A 20,697-nucleotide genomic window follows, 5' to 3' on the forward strand; every position below is an offset into this window, starting at 1 on the left:
TATCTCTGTCTGACTCTATCTTTCCGTCTCTTCTTCGCTTTCCTTCCCTTTGTCCTTCTACCTTCTACACGTCCCCTTTGCTCTCTCTCTTTCTCTCTCTCTCTCTCTCTCTCTTTCTTTCTCTTTTCTTTTCTCTCGTTATCTCTGTCTGACTCTATCTTTCCGTCTCTTCTTCGCTTTCCTTCCCTTTGTCCTTCTACCTTCTACACGTCCCCCTTCCTCGTTCTTCGTCTCTGTCGTTTCCTTTCAATTCGCTCTAGGCTTTTCTATCCCTCTCCTCGTTACCAGAGTCGGAGCCTCACTGGTATGCGGCGCAGTGGCGTCGCACATCAAGTTCCTCACCAGCGCACCTCCACGTGTACCTACTGTCATACACGCACACTCGGTATATGCATACACTCGCGCGGCCAGCTCGACGCAAACACTTTTAAACGGAGAAAATAGCCGAATGATGCCCGGCGGCGAGGATTTTAACGACTATCTTTGCAGGTCGTGTGTTGGTGTTTGTGGAATCCAGAGGCGCGGCCGTAGGCGTCAGCCGCGTGAACCACTGTACCAGGACCGGTGAGTTTCATCGGGGTTCCTTGCGTGGAATCGGCGAAAATGGCGCAGCCTGCTCTCATTCGACTATCGATTCGATGCATTCGAGTGACCAATGTCTCGTGTGCGAGAACAACTAATGGCTCAAGAAAGAGCGATGCAAACGTGACTTCAAGATCGACATTGAAACATCGTCGTTGGGAGTTGTATATTCACCGTTTTACGCTCGCGCACGCGCGCGCGCGTACACGTACACCCTCACACACACACGCACGGGTGATCTCGAGCGAAGCAGCGAAGCACTACCCGCCAGTGCGTTCGTCTTTGGACTGAGAACTGGTGGAAGGCGTGAGACTTCGTGACTGAGCCCCACTCCATTTTACTCCAAGATCCCACTCTCTTCCATTGGTTTTTTCATCGTTGGGTTACTCTCTAGGTTCTGATGGTGTCACCGTATTTACCTTTTCGACGGCGAGCACATTGCCATTCACGGGGGTAGTGGAAATTGCGTCGAGGAAAATGGACATTCTTCGATTCGATTTTACGTAGGCACGTTAACGATACTTCCCCTTTTCTGCGAATGACGCAACGCGTTGTTTTGCGTCAATACGTTGACTCGAGAGAATATTTTGAATCGTACGCATCCTGAGAGAGCTGAGTTTTCAACGCTGTCAATGTTATAACATCTCTCAGAAATATAACGTTATAATTATAAATGTGTTGAGATGCGTAGAAGTAAAATCGTGATATAAATTTTAATTATTACAGTATGTCTAATAACGAAAAGGTAAAACGATATAGTTTTGTGCATGCATGTAATATCTTTGTATATTTATCGCTTATCAGAGATGTCTGCGGAGTTGAACACTTTGTGGCGTGCGGTTTGTCAGCTGCATATATGTATACGTTGCCCTTTATAGGTCAAAGATTGCGTAGGTATCGTGAAGGAGAAGCTCCGGCGCACGTTTTTCACACACGAGTCGCCAGAGCACGGGAAGCGGATGATTCTCTTTTGACGAGAAGGATTTGAGGTCTCCAGGTCGCTCTTTATATCGACGAAGCAGAACATGGCCACGAAGGCGAAATCACAAATTTGTTGCGCAACAATTTGAATTTAAATGTTTATCAAACCAGACGAATAACAAGTGAAAGAATATTCTGAACGGATCATTCTAATCTATCATCTATATTTTGATATTCTGCTTTACTATAATTAATTTTGTAAATAGTTCTATGTAAAAAGTATCTTTTTTAATAAATCGACGAATGTAGAATTTTCTACATTTTTAACTACAGAATATTTTCAAAATACACGCAAATAGGAATAATAATTCTATTTCCGCAAAATAATTAAAATTAGATGTAAATTCTTTTTCTCTTTCTTTTCTTAATTAATTATTACATAACCATATATCATCTATTCGAAGAACAAGATTTTGCTTCGATATCTTGATACCACATGTCATTCTTTTCCAATTGCGCTTTTTATACCGGTATAAGCTGTTATGTCGCAGGAACGATATATATTTCTCGCATAATTATTCGTTTTTATCGTATAAAAATGAAACGACGACGAAGACATTAACAAGTTTTCCATGCAATTAACCGCGGGTCGACAGAAAGACGAGAAAATCCGGTAGTGGGTTTGTGTCGCGAGCGTGAAATCGCGGAGACGCGGAATCAGGGTCGCGTGACCGGAACCCTGACCGTGGCCCAATGTCGACATTTTTCAGTGGGAATTCTTCTGGAATCTTTTCGCACAACTGACATATTTAGAAGCAGAGCGAATACGACGGAGTCATTTCCGTTCGACATGAAACATACGAATTAACTTGAATACTGTTGCATATAACTGTATTACGATTTTATGGCGATGTAAAAATGCAAACTTGAAATCCGAGAGATCAAAAATTTCCTGCTTTGCATTCTTTGAAATCTATTTTTGGGAGACCAAAAGAGATTCTAGAAAATTTAAATATTGAGTAAAAATTGGAGAATGTAAATTTTGTAAATAGTTTATGAAGACTATTCATTTTATCTCATTTCATGATCTTTTTTGGATATGGATATTCTTTGGATTTGGATATATCTATTTTTATTTCCCTTGTTGTATCACCGAGATGATGCACTTTTTACTAAAAAAAATTAGAAACAAAGATCCTCAAATATCTGCCGTATTTCTTTGAAAGTATCCGAAAAAAAGGAATGGGCCGAAATGGCTGAGCAGTATGCAAATTGATTCTATTCGGAATCTTTCAAATATATATTTCGCGATTCAGGAATGTCGACCTTCGACGTTTCTTCGATATACCTCGAAGGACGACTGGTGCGTACAATTTAGAATCTGCGATGCATAAATCACAACTCTTAAATTATGATAAATATCTTAGCGAGCCTATAATTTTGATAAAAAAATATAAATCATAATTCCTTCATAATCTCTCGAAATGCTTGGAGTAGAAATTTGCATACATAAAAAAAAGCATTTGTCTGAAACTGTTGAACGAAAATCGATCGTGCAGTGGGTTAGTGGGTCATCGTCACGTTAATTACAAAGACTCCAAACGCTGTGTACAGTGCAATCACCTCTGTCCAGGAATCTTTTCCAATCCCCTCTTTTCAAGTGCGTCACGCATCCCCTTTCTGCGCGACATCTTGAATACATGTTCGACGACGTTTGCTCGTGACTGACTCGTTGATTGATAATGCTATTTTTTTGTGTAATGTTAAACCGTTATATACTACGATATAATACAAATGAATCTCTCGTTTAAAAGTTAAAAAAGCATAACTTCAATATCTTACCGTTTTTCTAATGGAAGTTCCGTCTGGAAATATTAAAAACCTCTAAATAAAATTTGTAAGACAATATAAGAGGCAAAGAAATATTCAGTAGCAATTATAAATTAATTTTAATTCTTATGGAAAAAGTAACTTTTGATTTCTGCGCAAAGCAAAAAAGAAATTAAAAAATTCTTTTAAGTTTCTTTAAACTTAATCTTATAAAATTATGATTAATCTGATAAAATTACGATTTTTAATATTGAGCTATTTGAAATATTTGTAGCAAACATATCACGTTCTTTATTATTTGTGTCAATCTTTGTAGAGGTATCGCTTGTTTTAAAATGTAAGTAGTGTTTGCAAAGGCTCCTAAAGTTTCCAAGCAGGGACCATTCCGATAATGTTTGTGCATCTCAGGTTTATTCTTGGGACGGATAATCCTCAGATAGCAGGCTAGTCAGACACATCTTGACAAAGTGCTTTGAACCCGATATGGCGTGGTCGGACCAAGAAAACATGCCGTTATGCCGAAGACTGTAATGGCTTTCTAACAGACAGCCAGACGGACAATTCGAAAGTTTTATGCAAATAGAGATGATGGTCTTCTCGCGCGCGCTTGTAAAAATCTATAAAATGTGCAACCGGTATTTGTCGACCCGGCACAAATATCCGCACAAATATGTCGCCGCTGCCGTCTCGTCGAGGCGAGGTACTTTCTTTCACATGTAATTGTTTTCCGCATGCCTAGAACTTGCACGATGCGTAAATGACGACGCCGGCGCGATTAAGTCGCGAGAAAGTTTAGTGAAACGTTGAGGAAAAGACGATTAAGCGTGGCAAATTGCTTGAAAGCCAACATTAATTAGTAATCCTAACCGGAAACTTTGCAAATCTATGCAAAGTTTCTATTTACAGTTTGTCATGTATACATTGTGAATTTACTTGTCAGATATTGAGAGTCAAATAAAAAATATCTTTTATAGAAGATTATTATATGTATATAGAGAGAAATGCTGCGATACTAGATTGCGTTTTATCATTTCGCTTAGACTTCAATTTGTATGAACAGTTATGCTTTAAGTATTTTTACGTCTATCAATTCACACGGTCGATTGCATTTGTGCTGTTCATTTGCCGATAGCGCGACAGAGCATTGAAGTCACCGGATTGAATAAAATAATGGGAGATATAAATACGGGAGATGTGCGAGTGAGCGCCACTGTGCCACAATCGTGATGATTCACTTTTACTGATTAAAATGATGATTAAATCCCTTGAAACATTGCAAATATTCCGCGTTACAAGTTTAACGACAATTTGACAATAGCATTTCTGACATATTACGATATATAATAGTTGTGAGTTATTAAGATTTTTGTTAGATATAATTAAAAGAAATTTAAATAGCTATATAAAATAAAATAATATAATTATATCAAAAAATATAATAATATGTTAAGAGTGTGTGTGTTTCAAAGATGCTCACAAATTTCGATTAAGTAAGGTGGAACTTGATCAAATGCAAATATTATGCGTGCCAAGACAATCATGTAGAAAAAGCTTAAAAATTCCTTCTCGTACGCGCAATGGGAGCAACGGCACTTCCGTCACGTAACATCCGCCTTTCCATCACGTACTTTTGACTTTATAGATAGGCACGAGGTCAGGGCTTATCGTGCTTATTGATGGTGAGTCGGAGCACGAAGCTAAGTCAAGTCATGTTATTTGCGCCAAAAATAAATCTCTATTCAAAATTAACAATTATGTTCAATTGTTATCTATATATTTATATATTTTTCTCTTTTTACTCATTAAATTTATGTCCAGAAAGCTTTCAAGGAAAAATTTCTGTAAAAAAACAATATCAAACATTGAACTCATGATAAATTGCGAATCGAGTGAAAAACTCGAGATATTTTGCAACTTTCTTGTGCTGCAAATACAAAGGGTAATGTAAGATCAAATGATACATGAGTTTAGAGCGCGGAGTATAGAATGCCTGGCATTTAACTAGGATCTATCGCGTGCGCATGAGTATAAAGGCCCTGAGGCCCGTGAGACCCCTATAACAGGTCACTGCCATCGAGAGAAGCGAGCAGACAGGTTCGAAGCACTGAATCCCTTTACGGGAGAAGGGAAGCCTGTTTATCCGTCCTGCATTTACACGCGCATTAGTGACATGCACGTGTGCCATTCGAATAACCGTGGATAAACGACGATCTAGTGTCATAAAATCATTTAAATATGTTAGAAAGAATCTATTTGTATATTTGTTTAATACACGAGCCCTCCCTCTCCCCCCTTACTCCTCTGTCTCTCGTTACTTTTGTATTCAAAAGATGCGAAACGGACGTGCTTTTGTGAGAATCCACTTTTAGACGCGCGGTAACGCAACGGTAATCGAATTTCTGAATTACATTATATAAGCGGCGTGCGAATTACGTTACAAGAGAACGACACGAACACTTTGCTCTCAGTACCGTTGCCAGTAACGGTCACCCGGTATATGCCCTGCTCGAGGATGGAGTAATGTTCCGCACGATTGCAGGTCTTCATCAGCGGGAGGAGGAACGAGACAGCGACAATTCTACGCGTCTTTTATTGTTAATCTCTTCGCTTTACCTTTGCGAAACTGCAATCGAGGATGATTACGGTTTACGAAACTTCTCAGAAGCATTATTGTAAAGAGAATTTGCGCGTTTGTCAAAGGTATATGGAGATTGAATTGTGACGGATGACAGAAAATGCGAGTGAAAAATAGCGGTACGAATATAAATTACGAACATTAAGATATGTTCATCGTTATGTCTCGTGCGAAAAGACTTTCTCGAAATTACATTTATGCGCTTGTTGCGCTTTCCTCTGTAAACCACGATATGTATCAATTTCTTTTGTGCGAAATCGTTTCATACCGTATTTAAGAAAAATTTCTCCTCTTAACGCTGAAAGTTGATCAACACGGACATCTTTGACTGTTATTTCTCTGTCAACATATTTTTTACACATACATATAGATTTATGTATTACCTTTATACTCTCTAGGAATATCTATGGAAATTGCTTTGGAATAAATTAATACATTGCAATTATGTATCAATTAATAAATGCAATCTAATGAATAATAACAATAACACACAAGTCTATAATATTTTACATATGATTAATATAATTTATCAAATCGCGAAAGCAGTTAATAATATTTACAGGCTTTGTTATTACATTTCCTGTAGCCTTGTAATATAATAATTAATTTAATTTTTTAACAAAACAGAATTATATCAAAAAGTGGACAGTAGCAATCACATAAGTTTATATTTTTTATAAGATAAGAAAAACTATCTATTTATTTGTGTTATTCGCAAAAGAATTTCAAATATTGAAACTATATCTGCTCAGATCATTTCCTGCTTTACGTCAATGATACGCAAATAATTTTTTATCGCTAACCGGTTTGCGATAAGTCTCTCTGCAATTGAGTAGATATGCGTACTATGTTTTATCAATTTTCGATGCCGTGTATAAGCTGCTAATTTATTTCCGTGATAAACACTAACGTTAAATGCGTCTGAACTATTTTATTGCACTGGAATATTACAAAGTGCTATACTATACGCACGTCATTTATTCGTTTTTACACTATATAATAAAACTTTAATAAAATGCAATTAAAAAATCCCAAATTAAAAAAAAAATATTTCTCCGGAATATGAAAATTTGGCGTATATATATCATAGTAATAATTTATAATTTAAACTACTTCTATAATATAATATTTTGCGTATATGTATGTCAGTAGGTAAAATATTTCGGCTGCGAATTATTACACTAACATGGTATACGGCCTTGGTGACGTAAACAATAGCATCCTAATGTTTACGTGTTACGGCTTTGTTATCATTCATACGGCGACACTCGAGCAGTAAAAAGTAGTAGTGCGAAATGCTTTTTATATTATCAAATTCCTTTTCTAAACGCGATCGCGACTAGTATCAACACATAATTTGCTATTATCTTAATTATTACAATTAACATTTAATTTACTTTTGATAAACGACATGAAACTGTGTCGCAACAATAATAAAGTGCGTATTTCGTGTGATTGTTCCGCGATCGAAAGTGCAAGGTGTCTCGCGATCGTTACGTATACGACTAATTATAATTAATCGTGTTTTTGCGAGTGAGTGTGAGTGCCACGAGGAAACAGCAAAGAATGAGCAAGAGAAGAAAAGGAGGTTTGGGCGACGGACGGATCAATAATATGCGGAAAATAATTTATAAATTATTTATCATTTATATCATATTTAAAGTAGACATATTGCTTTTTTTCATTTCCTTAGCATCGCGGGAAAAAGGCAACAATATCTGCGAGTATCGATTTAACATGCCTTTTGTAAGAGTGGAATATTATATAATTATCTTAAAAATTTTTTCATTTAAATATAATCATTATCAATATAAATTTAAACTTTTTAAACAATATAAATTTAAACGCAGCCTGAGGGCAGCCTCTTCCTGGAAGTTGAAGAGATCATTTCTTCCGTCATGCTTGTGTCAAAATTTCACCAGATACATCTCGTGTGTAAATGTCACGAGCGCAGAATTCTCTGAATTTATTTAATAATAACTGAATATCTTCTTTACGTAACTGCTGATATTACTGCGGAAATATATGATTGCGGAATAAATAAAACGGAGCCATATACGCACTTCTTCTAGAATAAGAAGCTTTGTCGTACAGCTTAAAAATTAAAATGTGTTATCTTAATACAGTGGATAGAAACTTATATATTTAATGAGAGAAAAAGGTTTAATCCATTTCTTTAATATTGCATAAAAAATGAAACTTTTACAATTATTAATGCGCATTTAACTTATTAATAAGATATATTTTATGGCAAAGAGATATGCATTTACTGACAACTTTCTATCAATAAAAGAAGGAATTTTTATATAATAACCGATTTTTTTGATGAATATATTTAATGTATATAGATAAATTTCGATTACGTAAATAAAATATATTTCGTGAAAGAATATATCTCTAAACATATAAAATATTTTTTCTAAGTTTGTGTTCAAATTTATTTAAACGTAAATTTATTTCTGGCAATTATATGCTTGTGTGTGTGATGTTCGATAACTTGGATTAATCAGAGGAGGAAATAAATAATACGAGAACTTGTTATTATAATTATTATTGGTACTGTTATTATCAATATTATTATGTTGTTACTATTATTATTATATTGTTAGTGTGGCATCTGACGCGTAACAAGATAGCATGTACATATGTTGGAATTGTGTTGCATTTCGCTATTAATTAGAACCATTTTGTTAACGAGATCCTCTGTTTATACTCGATAACAACGATACACAAAATCATAATTAGATTCATTAAAAGTGTGATACATATACAAGCTTCATTTACTCTCGTTACATACATATACAATCTTTAATTTGCATTGACTGTTCAGTAGCATAATCAAATCGTTATAGATGCATATCTGCAATTAATTTTAAAATCTGAAAAATTGTTATATCAAGTTTAATAAGAGTATTTAATAAGTATTACGAGTAATATTTAGTTTACCAACAATGGATTATATCGTATTAAATTATTCGTTTTTGCAGCCTTTAATTATGTGAGCAATCGACGGTGACGAATGATATTAATATTAATTAAAAATTTACTTCCTTGTTATTTGGCCTCCAAAAATCGAAAAATAGAAAATATCCATATCTCGCAGATCTTCCATCTCCTTCCTCCTCCCTCATTTTATGGGGCAGGATAAAGGCCATTATAACCACGAGCATACTGAACGGTCAAGGCGCAATACACGAACAGTATGATATAACGCGACATGTCGATTAATTAAATAATTCATCAATTAACAAAAATTAATGCATCAATAGGGATGGAGCGCGGCCAGACCGAGTCTCGGCGGCTCGGCATAGCTGTGACGGTATCTACCAGGTGTCGGGATCATCTCTAACGCAGGTCTGGCACTTTCGCGGTCAAGTCCGGGGTATCTTTCATGCTCCGACAGCTCCTGATAAGTCGCGCTCCTCGTCCGCAGCTTGTCACGCAATTCTCGCGAGTGCTGCATATGTTCTCGAAACTCTCGCACCTGCTTGGTGGGACAAGATACGACACGTTGTAATTTTAAGATTATATGTACACAGTTAGTGTATGCACTAAATATACAATTTTTTTTAATCGCAAACGCACTACTCTTACTTCTCTCTGATCGATGGGATTCCTTTGATCTCTGAAATCCCTGCCGATCGCCGGATTTTCATAGAAGCTTCTCGGTCGTGGCCTCGAAATCTCCGGTTCAGATGAACGTTCATTTGCATAATGATGAGTCCTGGGTCGCGATCTGCCCTTATAAGACACACCATTTTCACGATCCAGCGCGTCCGGCTGATTTCGTCTCATTACATGATCATGTGAAGACATGGAGTGCATGCTCGTCGGATATTGACGACCGGATCGATCCTCGTGGACTTGTCTGGCCGATTCGACCCTGTTAAACACAACAAATCATTATAATATAATCATTTAATAAAGAATTATTTCTATACAGAAACTTTGAATATAATCAGGATATTATTTCACGATATTATCAACTTAGAAACTGATTCAAAACATTATATTCCTGAATATTTTTCTTTTTATATATATAAAATGAGAGTTTAAAAGAAATTTTCTATGAAAAATTTCGCGAAATGTGGACATGCAGGATGTCGATGCTAACTGCAATTTCTATAAAACAAATGTATCGAGATCTGCGCCTTCATAAATCTTTCTTACGGGAATGCGTTTGATCGGTGAAAATCGTTACTCGAAACCTGTTCGAGTATGGAAAGCTGAGCAGAACCGTATATGTACAAAACGAAAAGCTTGACAACATGTCGATGTCGCGTTTAGATCTCTGGACTGATACTCTCGATAACATTACGTTACGACTTTTACTCCTTATCGATCCGATTAATGCTGCTCAGTGTTTTCCACAAAAACATGCTCGCGACATACTAAATATTATACTATGGAATAAATTTGTTTTCTGGCACAAGATAAATCTTTTTCTCTGTTTATGTTAGCTATAATTTTTATTACACAATTTTATAACAGGAAACTGTTAGTAATATTCATAAAAACAACATGTTTTCTCCATTTCTCTCTAGGATCTCTCTCACACCTGTGTACAGGATGATGCTCGATGTCTCTCTGTTTGGAGAAAACGGGTCTGGCGATGGCCTCCCTCTCCATAGCCCTAAACATTTCCTTGGCATCTTGGAACCTTTCTCTGGGACTGGTCACCTCGCCGGGATTGACCCTCGGTTGATATTGAGGACTCGGCGATCGCTGTCTAAACTCCGCCGCTCGTCGATTCCTGTTACAGTTGGGCGAAATTCCTCTGTTCGCTTGATTGGATAGTCTTTCAGGGCTTCGCGGCAGTCGCGGCAACGTCAGACTCGATGCAGCTGTTTCCACTTCCGGCAAATAATCATTCTCCTCGTTTAGCGCACCCCAATCGTCATCTAAAAATAATTAATATGTAAATTGGAATTACTAATCTTAATTTCAGTCTATACATTATATAATAAATATTCCCCCTATTTTTAAGATCAATGTCTTATAGTTCACTAAGATAAAAAATCGACATTTTGAAATCGTAAAAGTATATAATTTTGATCTTGTCATATCTGATATATCTTTATGAAAGATAGTGAAACAATATTTCACGAAAGACAATAGAAATAGGGCAATAAACGTCGAAATATGATTGCGTGCGAATTTCGTCAAGCGCGGCGGTTTTGCTTCTCCATTGATTTGTAAAAAATCGATCGGCGGTAATTCTCGTGGAATCTGGCATCTTGATGAAGTCAGAAAGATTTAAAGAGCGGTAGCGAGCTAAGAGGACACAGAGGAGGCGGAGGAGGATGGAGCACAGATGAGGCTCGAAAAGACACGAGGAGGTTGAGAGGTGCCTCGGGCTGTGGGCCGAGAATGCGGAACCTTATTCCGCAACGTACAACGGCCTCCCACGAGGTCGACTCGTGCACGAATTTATGTGTATCCGCGCCGCCGCTCGCCGTCATCAAGACAGCGTCTCATCATCATCATTATCATCATCATCATCAGCATGACTATCATTATCCGTTGCCGTAAACAACGACGACACGGAGCGGCGCTCTCGGCCTCCGTCTTCCCTCGGCCGCGTCGTGGAAACGCGCATTCGGAGAAGAACTCCTTTACGCAACGATCCGCCGTAGAGAGGCGAAGTGCCGTTACTGTATTAAGTAAGAATTGAAGGGATGAAATCAATTACATGGATCGCGTCTCCGCCATCGCGGAATCATTCGCGCACTTTCGGTATTTCGATTGTGTCTGCCGAGACAATGTATGATTATAACAATTATTACGCGTATTATTTATTACCATATAATCATTAAAATTGCATATTAATCTATAAAATTGCGTCTGCAGCTAATGAGATACGATCCTTATCTATTAATTCCATCATTTATATCGATAACGATTCTAGACAGCGTAACGGCATACATTTCGTGGAGATATTAAATCTCCATATACGCAATATATATATATATATATATATATATATATATATATAAGACATAGATGACCGCGTAATTGATTAACACCGATGTAAAGGACCTGGTTAAAAAGGAGCATGTAAGTAAGATCTCTCTTCCCTCTCTCTTCATTATTCATGTTTTTCGTGTTGTGACCGATTCTTTTTAACACAACTCGAATCTTTGCAATCTTGCGCGTCATACCTATGAAATTAAAAAAGTAATGGTTACATCAAATAGTTGGATCGTTACTCCGATATTAAAATTTTACTTTAACATATTATTTGTTGCCAATTGTGATTTATAACGCAAGAATCTTTTTAACATCGCTAACGATAAACCTATACGAATATTCAACATTTTCAATTTGCGTATTAATTGAAACCGCGGTTTGTAAAATGCCTAATTTTTGTGCAAAATCTGGGCGCTAATTGGCGATTGGATGGTTTTTCGCGACCGTACATCGTTCTGGAGGCAGCTGAGATACATGCACCCGTCGTAGACCGTGGTACCTGCCGCTGACACGACAACGTCCTAACGGTATTCTTCTTCCACTGTAACAGGTGCTCAATATAATCTCTTTCTCTCTCTCTCTCTCTCTTTCTTTCGCGTATGAGCTTGATGTCATGCCACGTGTATCTACCGGTACACACGATGCGATGAGGGTATCTTTTTTTTCTCTCTTCTTCACCTCGAAATTTATTCGGCGACGTTATATGGGTCAGTCGTCCGTTAAAAAACACGTTTCTCACGCGAAGAAGATACGTCCCAGAAGACGAGCTTCTCGGCTTTGGATCACTGATATACGTGTATTGCGTGCATATACTTAATATGCATTCTATCGGTCCGCTTTGTATGAAAGATAAAGTAAGTAGGATGAGTTCATTCGCGAGGCTGTATGAGTGCCAATAAAGCATCTACATATACTGAGAGAGAGAGAGAGAGAGAGAGAGAGAGAGAGAGAGAGAGAGAGAGAACCGCCGTTATATACATATAGTCTTCTCTCTATTACTTTGCGCGTCCCCGTTTCTAAAAGGTATATTCTACACGAAATAAATTTCTCTTAATTGGATCGTGAGTTTTTAGAAGCTTCCTCCTTCATCAGATACGGTTTGTTATCTGCGGTCGGTTCTTTCATTTTGACAGCTTTAATCGCAGGGAGATTCAATCGCAAATCATGGAAATCTTAAACGGCCGATGTAATTATATATATAAAGAAAGAGAGAAAGAAAGAGAGCACGAATAGATTATTAATTTACAAAACGCGGTTTGTTCTGCGTAACGTCAATTTTCCTGTATGAGTTTTCGTCGCGCGATAAATCGACTTTCAAAGGATGCGATTTCGCACGTTTCCCTCGCAACGATGCACGATACGTGCAGGCATCATGCAAATGCGACGTTTTCGGGTTCGACCCGGGGTGAAAGTGGACAATTTTATTGTTAGCGAGAGCGCGTGATTTATGACAAATGAGGTCGAACTTGATTTCGTATTCAATATGAGGATGACTCGATGATGGAACAGCGGTATAAAAAGAAAGAAAAAAGCGAACGTGTTTAAAGACGACGAGAAACGATTTTTCGTAGCTATCGGCAACTGGGTTACGGGGTCGTACGGTTCGCCACTGCCCAGTTTTCTACGAGAGCCGATAAGATTCGAGCCGACACGCACGGACACCTGTTTCGTGAGTAGAAAGCGCCCAAATTTTTGTCATCCGGTATAAATCTTTGACCGCGGAATTTATACATTTCCACTTTTATGCGCAGGAAACGTTGCGAAAGATTTGTTTAAAACTGCTATCTCCGATAGGCAATAATATTTTCACGAAAAGATGAAGAAATTCATCGATTAATTTACTTTCTTTTTCTAATCAGGATAACAACACACACAAATATATAGTTACCTTAATAATTTTTTATGTAGCAATTTTTTTACAACGAGATATTAATTTTCTATATTTATTGTGCTATTAAAAACTAATTTCATCGATCACGGTAGTTCTCTTCGCTTCGAGAAGATTGATTATTGGGTGCGCAATCATTTCCTGAGACGGATCGCGAAAAGAAGAAGCGATGACTTTCACTTTCATGTAACGTCCAGCATCGTCTTGCATTATCGCTTAACCGACGTAATGATGCGTCCAGTCGATAGTAGAGATTATTCTAAAAACTTTCCATTTTGCAATTAGCCGCGAATTGCTTAACAACTAGAAATATTTAGCGCGTCCGTTAAATATTTACATAACCACGATCCTTTTTTTGTTCCTGTCGATCTAACTTTGTCTTTAAATTTCGATATTTTATATCGTAAAATTTCTGGATCTTTAAATATAACTTGAACAAGTTACTCAACTTTCAGAATTTAACGGCTATCTCTTACAAGCCAATAAATTTAATTACTATAGAGAATTGACGTGGTATAAACTTTCCATTAAGTATGTCAAATAAGAAATACGTACGGATCGAAATAGCAATTTCGTGATAATCCGTGCTTACGTCCTGAAAACCTATTTTCACGGTCGTGTAATACCTATCTGTACAATTATTCTGAAAGAGCATATTCGCCAATAATGCAGAACTTGTATGAAACACGAGTGTAATAATCGCAGCAAGTTTCACATTTGCTAGATGCAATTGTCATGCACGCAGTCAATTTTACGCATGCTCCTCCGTTCAAGCTTTCTTACTTGAAATGGGATGTTGCATTGTAACTTGACGCAACGTCGGAGATGCGAGAATGCTCTCAGATTTTACATTGCAACGACCTACTTGCTAATTTCATACATGTGTCTTTTAATAGTAACAATAGAAATTCTAGCTTGTCGGAGAGACAAGTATCTCTGGCGTATTGCTTTGCTCGACAATTTAAAAATTGTCAAACAATATTATATAAAATTAAAAACTCTGTAAATTTATATAAATCTTACGAACAAAATGATGCTTGAATTTAATTATATGTAGAACAAAGAATTAATTTTTTATGAAATAATAAATTATTAAAAACACGAAAAAATAAGTTGGAAATGCTTAAAATCAGAATACATTCAAAAAAGATGAAATATTTCAAGAATTCAGATACAACTCTCGCGTACGAACTTTATACGACAAAGATCACTCACCGGAAGAAGAATCTCTGGATGGTCTGGACGGTCTCTGGCCGAGGGGATGATGCGTCTGATAAGGCGGTGGCGTTGCCGCGCTATCGGATCCTATGCCGCTGCTGGCTGCACTCCTCGTGCCACTCCTGTCAATGGCCGTGCTACCACCCACGATAGTCTGATTTAAGCAACGTCTAAACTCGATGCCGGCCAAATTGCCGCGGTGTCTGTGGACGGTGTCATAGTCGCGCGGCGGCAGTAATATCGGACCGACGTCATTGTCGTCGGAATTACCTCTGCCTGAAACACGATTGTCTGCTAGTATCCACGTTGCCTTGACACGTATTCGAACGAGCGCGAATTCTTTAGCGTTCGTTCTCTCGCGCAGTTAAAATCGTCGACTGCGAGAGTAGCGTTTGATATAAATATTAATGAAAAAGATTAAATGAAATATTCAGATGGTAACTCTTATTATGTATAATCCTCTCTCTCTCTATTTTTTTAGAAGATATAAAAAACTTCTATATAAAATTTTACACACATGTATCTCATACGATGTACGTAATATTTTTTCAAATATTCCACTTGTGCGCGCTGACATACATATAGAATTTTGTACAGCGAAATGTTAAGCGAGACTTAGAGGAGGCATTCACCTAATTTCGCCCGCAGCTCCGCGGCCAGAGACTCGTAAATGGTCGTGGTTTGGACCGGATCGTGTCTGAGCTCACCGCTGCCTTCAGAAGACTCGGACTCTCTGGTACTTCGACCGTCGCTGCCTAGATTGCTGCGGATTCTGCCTTCGCTCGCCGTGACCCTGGCCAAATTGTCGGTGTGTGACGCCAACGCTTTCAACTGGCCACCCAACAATTCGGCGGTCTCGACTGAATCGCATCTAAAATTTCCAAAAAGCAAAAGCGAAAGATAAAGAGAAGACGATAGAGAAATAAAATCTCGGAGAAATGATCTCGTCCTATCAACTTTACACTGATGCTTTTATGTGTGTGTGTGTGTGTGTGGGATTTTATTTGTTTTCACGCAGCATCGCATGAAAACTCTACCGGGTGTCTTAAAACAATTTATTACCGACAAGACAAAGATCGAATAAAGAGAAAATACGATACAAGACTTCCGTGTAGAACGTAAGACGTGTGGGATCAATCTTTATTCTGCGAAAAATGTGTGGAAAATGCACATTATATTTTTATACCTAGATGTAAACTCGCGATAAGCACGATCGGCGTATCTAATGGGAAAAAAAGATCGGCCGTTTCTTCTTATTCAGGTCATCGGTATACTTAACGAAATTCATCGCTGAATATAATTGTATATATTCATCCGAGAGCTCTCTATACTATAAAATGTTCTTTAACGGGACTTTCATTGAGCATACCAGAGAGATCGCGCGCCTTCGCGGTTACTTCGATTTAAACAATCGCTGTCGGTGCCGCGGTTCTCGCATAGAACGGCCTTTATAATCCCGTTTCTCGCTTTACAACTAGACTCATAAAATAAAATTCGAAATCACTTTCGAGATTCGAGCGATTCACAAGTACACTTGAGTGACAACCAGAAAAAAAATAATTAATTACTACGAGAAAAGATTTATTTTTAATCAATATTAAATTGTATCGAAAATATAAGTTTTCAAAGATTGATTAGTTTAATTTAATGAGTATTTTATCTCTTGTTGATTATTCATGTTAGTCCGCGGAATATTCTCTGACCTGTATGCGTGCACGTGTACAGGATTGTTTGTTGCAGGATTCGGCAGAAGGAGAGTCGCGGCTACGATGTCCTCCCGTTGCACGGCTGCCAGCACTGCGTGACCTGGTACCAAGTGTTTCACCGCCGACCTCGTCGAACCACCCGGGTGAACCGTTTGTATAATCTTTAGACCTTTGTTGCTAACCTATCAAATATAAATGCATCGCCGTTCATGTTACCTGCGTTGCGGAACGCGCGCTCGCGCGTTTCTTGCGCAAACCTTGTCTTTGTTTGCATCTCGCGAGATACATTCCACACGATCGTTTCAACATTTAATTGTATGGCACACGAGAAATAGTGGAGATATGGATTAAAACAATAAAGATATATATATATATATATATATGTATGTGTCTTTCCCTTTGAAAACAGAAATGCGTGGGATGTAATAAAAAATGTGTGTTACACGCACATGTCTACATAAAAGTAACATTGCATGTATCGGGGAGAGAGACGACGGTAAGTAATTAATTCATAATAATAAAAACAAAGTTTCTCGCGTCGCGTCGAACAGTTTTAGCTCTCTCGATTACCTCGTTCTTTATCTCGCATCCCGCACACATCCGTCCTTGTACTTAAAGAGAATTATGCGAGAGTAGATATAAGCGAGAAGGCGTGTGTACCGCGTAATTCTCTCTCTCTCTCTCTCTCTTTCTCTCTCCGCACAACGTGTTCCACTTCGCGAAAACACTTAATTACAGCGCCGTCGATCATCGCGACGATTCAAATTGCTGAAATGCTCGCGAGACCGATTATGGATATCTGCCACCTACGGACAACCCCGTAGACTTTCTCGCATCGTCCATGCCCCGCGGCCAGCGCAATTGCACTTACACAATAATTAGATGGATCTCATTTCGTAACGTGTCTTTTTCTACACGGTATGTGTACATGCCTTGCGCGGTATAATTTCGACAGAGTAGCGAACAAGCAGAGTAGAAGAGTTAAGAAAAAAAAATAAAAAAGTTTATATTTTTATCATATTTGTGTGCACGATTATATATATATTTGGCGAACAATTGTCAATGAATGATTGTCGCGAATAGATAGAGAATAGTTAGAGAATAGTTAGAGATGAAACTTAATTAGTTGTAGCAACCGTTCATGTTCCTATCGCAGACCGTTCACGCGTAATAATAATAATAGTCTTCTTTTAACAGCATGCGGTCCGGCACATCTGGCGCATTCTATAATGCAACATAGATTAAAAATACGCTAATCATTACAAAGAACCCGTTTGCTTCATTTGACGCCGTTATTAACGAGCGTTGAATTATTCTTTACACTGTTTAGGTTCGACTTGCATTTAGCGAGATTTATTACATCACGCACCGGTAGCAAATGCGATTTCTAAACGAACGAGCGTATCCTTTTTCAGACGCCACTTGATATGCATCGAGAAGCGCATGCCACGTGCTAACGTTTTTAACAGTCACGAAACACAGTTTTGGCACCACGCGTTCATTTTCTCTTTTTCCTATTCGAGGTGATATGTTAGTACTGAACTCGTTTTTATAAGATTCGGGTCAGTGAATTTATTATTATTTTTATTCGCTCCTCGAACACGTAACGTTACAGATACGTAAAGTTTCATGCGCTTTCAGAAAATAATTTCATTGTACATCTCTCCCTACTGTAACTGTCGAAAAAGAAATGTATTAAACACAAATGTGTGTATATATATATATATAAAATGTAATATTTTGTAACAAGAATAAATATTTTTTTATTAATATTAATCGAATAACCAAAAATTTTTAAATAAAAACTATTGAAATGCGTTACATGGACGACTTCTCCTATCGCAAACACGAGTTCCATTAAAATTAATGCATCTTTCTTTAGCTCTGCAATTATCGAAAATTCCCACGTTCCAATATACATCAAGGCGTCGCTAATTCGCGTCAGAAGTTCCGTTCCGTCGCGATCGATTGGACAGAAAATATGGAAGATCATTTCGAGGGAAGCAAACTGATTTGAGTGAACCTGTAGCTTAGATAAAGTTGTGATTTTTATAATCCCTGACGCCTGCATTTTTATTGCTGGGCGTGCGGATAAACAGGGATAAGAGAGAAAAAAAGGGAAGCTATACGATACGGATTGGTACAAACTCCCGGTTGCGCACGTCGTTAATTCGTTTCCCTTTAAGATATTTTCGGCCCGCATTGTCGAAACCGGATTTCAGAATGGTACCGCTCACCTGCAGTGTGACCTTGAAAGGTTCTTGAAGTCGTTCCCGCTCCAGCAGGTAAGCTATGGCACCGGGCATCGCGTCCACTCCCTTAGCCTCTCTCGCGCCAAGGTACCAGACGTAATAGAAGCTCTTCTTGACATCCTTGCTACTTCTCAGGCGTAGGGCCATCACTCACTGTGTTCGCGGAGAAATAAATCAACTTCACCATTTCGTTCGCAGGCAAGGACTCGTTATCGAGAAAACGGATTGAAACGGTAAACGCGCTGGATAATGAACGATCCGTTATTACGGACGTATTCGATATTTAATCGAAGCACTCTTTATACGAGTGCCTGCCAATTTACTTGATTTATAATCTAACAGCCTTTCTTTTATATTCAAAATAACGAATGAGAATTTCCCCTGTCGTATTTCAGTTTCTAATATAACGTATGAAAATTTAACTCACACCGCTCTTTTGCGAGATAAACAAATATAATTATACAGCATGACGATAATTTATTGCTTGATAAAAAGACACACCCAACTGATAGAATCATTGACATAAAGCGATAACATAGAATGCAAGAGCTCGTTATTCTTAATAACCGCAACAATATTTTTTATTATTATGAGTTGTGAAAAATTTTACCAATAAAATAGGAATCGGTATTAAATTACTACAAGAGCAAATAACAAAGTGCTTTTTTGCGTAATATATAACGGATCGAAAATATAACAAATTTTTTTTATATGTAATGCGAATTATTAAACGTATATTCAGGCGTGGAAGCGACTACGGAAATTGCGCGGATAACATCGTGATCGCGCAGAACATAAACAGATACAATTTCCTGCATAATTTTTATTTAATTATACACTTCATCTTTCTCTCTCTCTCTCTCTTTCTCTTTCTCTCTCGATTGAAGAAAAACGTCAATTTTCCACGAGCTAGGCTTTTACCATGTCTGCCGCGCGAGCAAGCCTGTTGGTTCATCCACTTCCTCAATTACTTTCACGCTTAAACCCGTTTCCACGTTATCCATCTCGCGGCGAATCGTTTCCCACTGATCCTTAACGACGACGGTGCTTTACAACGGAAATATTTTACCAGTTGGAAGCGTATTGATAGATATCAACTGATGAGATAGATCATAAGAATTCATATGTTCTTAACGTAAGCGCGATCTTGATGAATAACAATTTTTGGTATTCTCTATTATTGTTGTTCTTACAATAATTCTGTATAAAATATTTTTTATGTTATCAAGAGGATATCTCTCGGTTTGCTGACATTTTTTTTTTCGGTAATTCCAGATTGAATTTTGATACGCTTCATTTTCTCCTGATCTTTAAATTAACATTTGTCGGTAATATTCGTCCTTAACTACTTAAACATACTTTACACGTCTCTTTTTCATTTGATGCTACACACGCACGCTGAATTTTAAATATCCCGATTGAATCTCTTTGCACGCGTGGCTGTATTCTTTCAAAAACATCCTCAAAATATTTTTAATAATTTTGTCAACATTTTCTTTTAATAAAAGGGTATTAATTAATCTCAACATTTATACATCACGCATTTTAAAACTGATTAGTATAAAGTACAAAGAGAATTTTGTTTCAGTTGTAAAGAGAAGAGAAGACAGACCGTGTTTCTTTCGGAACATTGAGACGATCCTGGACATTTAATGATGCTCATCGCCAAGATCGATGCAAAGTTGGTAGCCCTAC

At 37.7% G+C, this 20,697-nt stretch overlaps 1 protein-coding gene across 2 annotated transcripts; it reads right to left on the minus strand.

Annotated features, from left to right (window-relative positions):
- Positions 1 to 8,506: 8,506 nt before the first annotated feature.
- On the minus strand, positions 8,507 to 19,149 carry LOC115238452 (zinc finger CCCH domain-containing protein 13). Of its 2 annotated transcripts, none has more exons than XM_029812299.1 (7): positions 18,988 to 19,149; positions 16,748 to 16,932; positions 15,677 to 15,915; positions 15,042 to 15,320; positions 10,527 to 10,869; positions 9,563 to 9,851; positions 8,507 to 9,455 (listed from the first exon to the last, which is right to left on the minus strand). In XM_029812299.1, exons 1-7 carry the CDS (start codon positions 19,147 to 19,149, stop codon positions 9,231 to 9,233), a joined length of 1,722 nt encoding a protein of 573 aa, XP_029668159.1. In that variant the 3' UTR covers positions 8,507 to 9,230. The 2 variants fall into 2 exon arrangements, with proteins under 2 accessions (XP_029668159.1, XP_029668160.1); XM_029812300.1 differs by having other exon boundaries at positions 9,231 to 9,452.
- Positions 19,150 to 20,697: the final 1,548 nt, after the last annotated feature.

Source organism: Formica exsecta, unplaced genomic scaffold (assembly GCF_003651465.1).
Source record: "Formica exsecta isolate Colony F162 unplaced genomic scaffold, ASM365146v1 scaffold34, whole genome shotgun sequence".
Lineage (NCBI taxonomy): Eukaryota > Metazoa > Arthropoda > Insecta > Hymenoptera > Formicidae > Formica > Formica exsecta.